This window comes from Lactuca saligna, chromosome 2 (genome assembly GCF_052625555.1).
Source record: "Lactuca saligna cultivar CGN05327 chromosome 2, ASM5262555v1, whole genome shotgun sequence".
In the NCBI taxonomy this organism is placed as follows: Eukaryota; Viridiplantae; Streptophyta; class Magnoliopsida; order Asterales; family Asteraceae; genus Lactuca; species Lactuca saligna.
Genome location: NC_136418.1, coordinates 175,634,956 through 175,638,422, shown reverse-complemented (window position 1 = coordinate 175,638,422; position 3,467 = coordinate 175,634,956). Strand labels below are relative to the sequence as shown.

General features: G+C 33.8%; 1 protein-coding gene across 1 annotated transcript; it reads right to left on the bottom strand.

Moving 5' to 3' along the window:
• Positions 1-246: 246 nt before the first annotated feature.
• On the bottom strand, positions 247-861 carry LOC145030415 (putative transcriptional regulator RABBIT EARS). Its single transcript, XM_078978788.1, has one exon. The coding sequence runs from the start codon at positions 859-861 to the stop codon at positions 247-249; it is 615 nt and encodes a 204-aa protein (XP_078834914.1).
• Positions 862-3,467: the final 2,606 nt, after the last annotated feature.

The window sequence follows — 3,467 nt, the reverse complement described above, 5'->3', positions numbered from 1 at the left end:
TATCACAATTACCAAAAGATAGGGAAAGGGAAATAAATATGATGTAAACATGAGTGCTTCATTAACTTGTTTGTAACTCAAAACATCAAATGGTTAACATGAGAAATAATTAATAGCAAAAGACTGAAAACCGTCAAACTTCTACGTACTTCACTAATTTATTTCTCAAGCAATTAGAAAACAGTCACTAATAGTGTAACCCTAGCTACATTCTTAGATTGTTGGAAGATTCACCATGCAAGCTAGTTAGCGAGCTAGCCTCAACTCTAGGTCCAACCCGTCCATGATGGTTGGTGTAGCACCCGTCTTCTGCCTCTTGCAACAAGATCCAGTATTGGAACAAGAATCCAACTCAAACCCTATGACCAAATTTGTTTCAACTTCACCATTGCCATGAGCTATAGTAAAATCTTCATCGTAAACATAACTCTTTGTGTCTGAATTGGTTTCAAAACTTTCTTCACCTAATGCTGGTATTGAAGAAGCCCTAGACGGTGAAAGAGCTAACGGAAAGAAACCAGGATCTAAAGACTCTTTACAAAGATTTTGCTTATTATGGTTCTTTGGTGCCATTTTAGTTGTACAGGTAGTAGCACTACTTGTAAGATTTACGGTGTGCTTGAGCTTGGCTCTTTCTTTCCTATGGACATTCATGTGACCACCTAGTGCTTGAGCTGACCTGAACTCTCGTTTACAAAAGCTGCAAGAATAAGACCTTGGAGGCCATACGAACCCCCCAAAAGGGCCTCGACCATCTTCTGCAAACGCTTGTTCTTCCCATGAATGGCTGGAAAATGGATTCATAAGGATATTGCTGTTGTTGCTCTTAACCAACATCAAGTATTGTGAGTATTGCTCCATATGTTGAAACTTCTTCAGAGAGAAAGAGACATATAGAGCATAGTACCAAAGAGTGATATATTCATATACTTATAGCTGGAGCCTGGAGGAGTGTGTGCGCGTGTGTGTGTGTGTGTGTGTGTGTGTGTGTGTGTGTGTGAGAGAGAGAGAGAGAGAGAGAGAGAGAGAGAGAGAGAGAGAGAGAGAGAGAGAATAGTGTTATATTTGTCAACATTGAATGCAAGAAACCTACAAGAGAATCTAAATGGAAGAGAATAAGGGTTAGATGAAAAGGCCATATATGCGTTGGTTTTTAGAGAGAGAGCGAGGTCTGTTTTGGCTGTTTCAATGGAGCGTACTTGAGTTTTTTTAGTCAAGGGTTGATAAACAGTCACTGTCCTCTAGCTAAAACATAAGCCCCTATCGTACATATGCATGTATGGACATCTCATGTAACTATTATATATTACAAGCTAATGCAAGACAATACTAAGTTTCATAGAGTATCCCAACGAACAACCCATAAATAATTAATATCTCCTTCAAATTATCAAAGAAACTGTACAAAAATATTTCGATTCACCTCTTCTGCTGTGGGTCGCATTCAAAGGATTAAGCTTTTACAATATGAAGGTTTCTCGTCATGTACGTATACTTTCTATCAATTTGATTTTATGGACTAATTAAATATAAATGGTTATAACACATTTTAACAAATCATGCCTGGTCCAATACGTGATATACCATTTTATCCTAAAAAGGTACGTATATTAACCGATACTTATAGTAAATTAAGGTTTGTGAATAACACCAAATATAATATTTGTTCATTTTGTATGCTTCGATTTGTTTCTCTCAAAGGGTCAAGTTATAATTTAAATAATTAATTTGGTTAATTAATTAGTGGAGAAGTTTATCTTGTTCTGTGTACGGGTTCGAATGGACTTCGAATCGTTTTATTCGTCCTTCAAGATCAAGTCCAAATTTAAAGTCAAATCATATATGTCTATTTTCATAAATAACTACTCTCACTTTAACATAATAAATCATGGTTAATCGTACGTGAATCCTTTTTTTACTTTTTTATTTTTTATTGTACAGTATTAAAATATTGATGTGTTATTTTATACAATTAGTTTTAAATTTATAAAAACATTTCGAATTTCGAACTAATTTTAAAATACAAATAGACAGGGCACTTAATTGTGAAGTTATATAGTATAAGGTAAGAAAGAATATCGAATCAAAAGAAACGAGTATGATTCTGATTCAAATAAATAAGCTAATAATTAAACTAAATACAACTTTAACATGAAAACATGAAAGGTAACACAACTTTAAATCCAATTCACATAATCCTACTAACAAAATCAAAACATATCTAATAGGGTTCATCTACATCTAATGAAATTAATAATGTTTTTAACCTTACATCATAACTAGAAAAGAGAATCTAACGAATTCAGAATTGAAATACAAGATATAAAACAAACCAAAATGATAAAATCAATGAATCATTTCTTGATCTTTAAATACACACTTCAAAGGTGTTTTTCAGCTCTAATAAAAACATCTACAATCATCAAATAACTTGCTACCCAAGTTGGTATAAGTTGGCCTCTGAATTAGAGCTGCAAAACTCGTGTATTTATAAAATTACGTCGGCACGGTGTGTTGGGTTTCCTTGTTGCACACGAACACGTATACTTGCATGGAATTTTTGTTCTGGAATTTTCTATAGAGCGTGAAGCATCTCATAAGAGGGTGTGGTGCGTCTTCAACTTATTTTCTAGATTCCTTCGTTTTATGCCCATTTCAACTTTGTTCTCCTCCTTTTGTATCTCAACTCTGATTTTAACTGTAAATGAACATTTCAAAGTATATTAAGTATCATATATCTTAAAATTTAACATTTTTAATCAAATATATTAAAATAATAGCCTAAAATGTATAGTTAAATAATGTTATATCAAAATACTCCACATTTATTTATTTTTGTTTGTTCTCAAGCAATCTATATTGTTATTATACTAGCATATCAAAACATTGCTCACCAACATCACATAGAATAGCCCAATTTAAATTTGTCAATTATGTATCGTCTCAATGCATATATTTGTATCTAAAATCATAATTAGTTCCTAAATCTTAAATACTCACAATCCTCATATAAACATGCCCCACTTGTAACATCCTAATGGTGAGGTACTTCTAATTTTAACACTATAATCTAATTATATTGCATTTCAGTCCCTAAGTAGAAGGAAGTGTTCATTGGAAGCCCTAGTGGCATTTTTGTAATTTGAGAGGAATGGGAGTACCCATGCGTACGTGCGTACGCTTAGCGTACTAGGTGTGCCCTAGTACGTTGGGCGTACATCAGCATATGTGGGGCATACTTGCTATATTTAGAAACCATAATTTTTAGGGTTTAACTCATATATTAGCATCCTTATAACCTCATTTTTCCCTCACCTCATTAGTCTCCACCCCTATTGAGACGTTTTGCCACCCTAGTCCACCTTGAGAAGCCATTTCTAACCTAAAAATGTGTATTTGTGTGTTTAGAGGAATAAGGAAGAAAGCCAAGCTCAGCTTGGAAGAGTGAAACACTTTAGATCTGGGAC

What these genes read in the sequence shown, in the direction of transcription:
- LOC145030415 (XM_078978788.1), bottom strand. Translation starts at nt 861, where the DNA reads ATGGAGCAATACTCACAATACTTGATGTTGGTTAAGAGCAACAACAGC.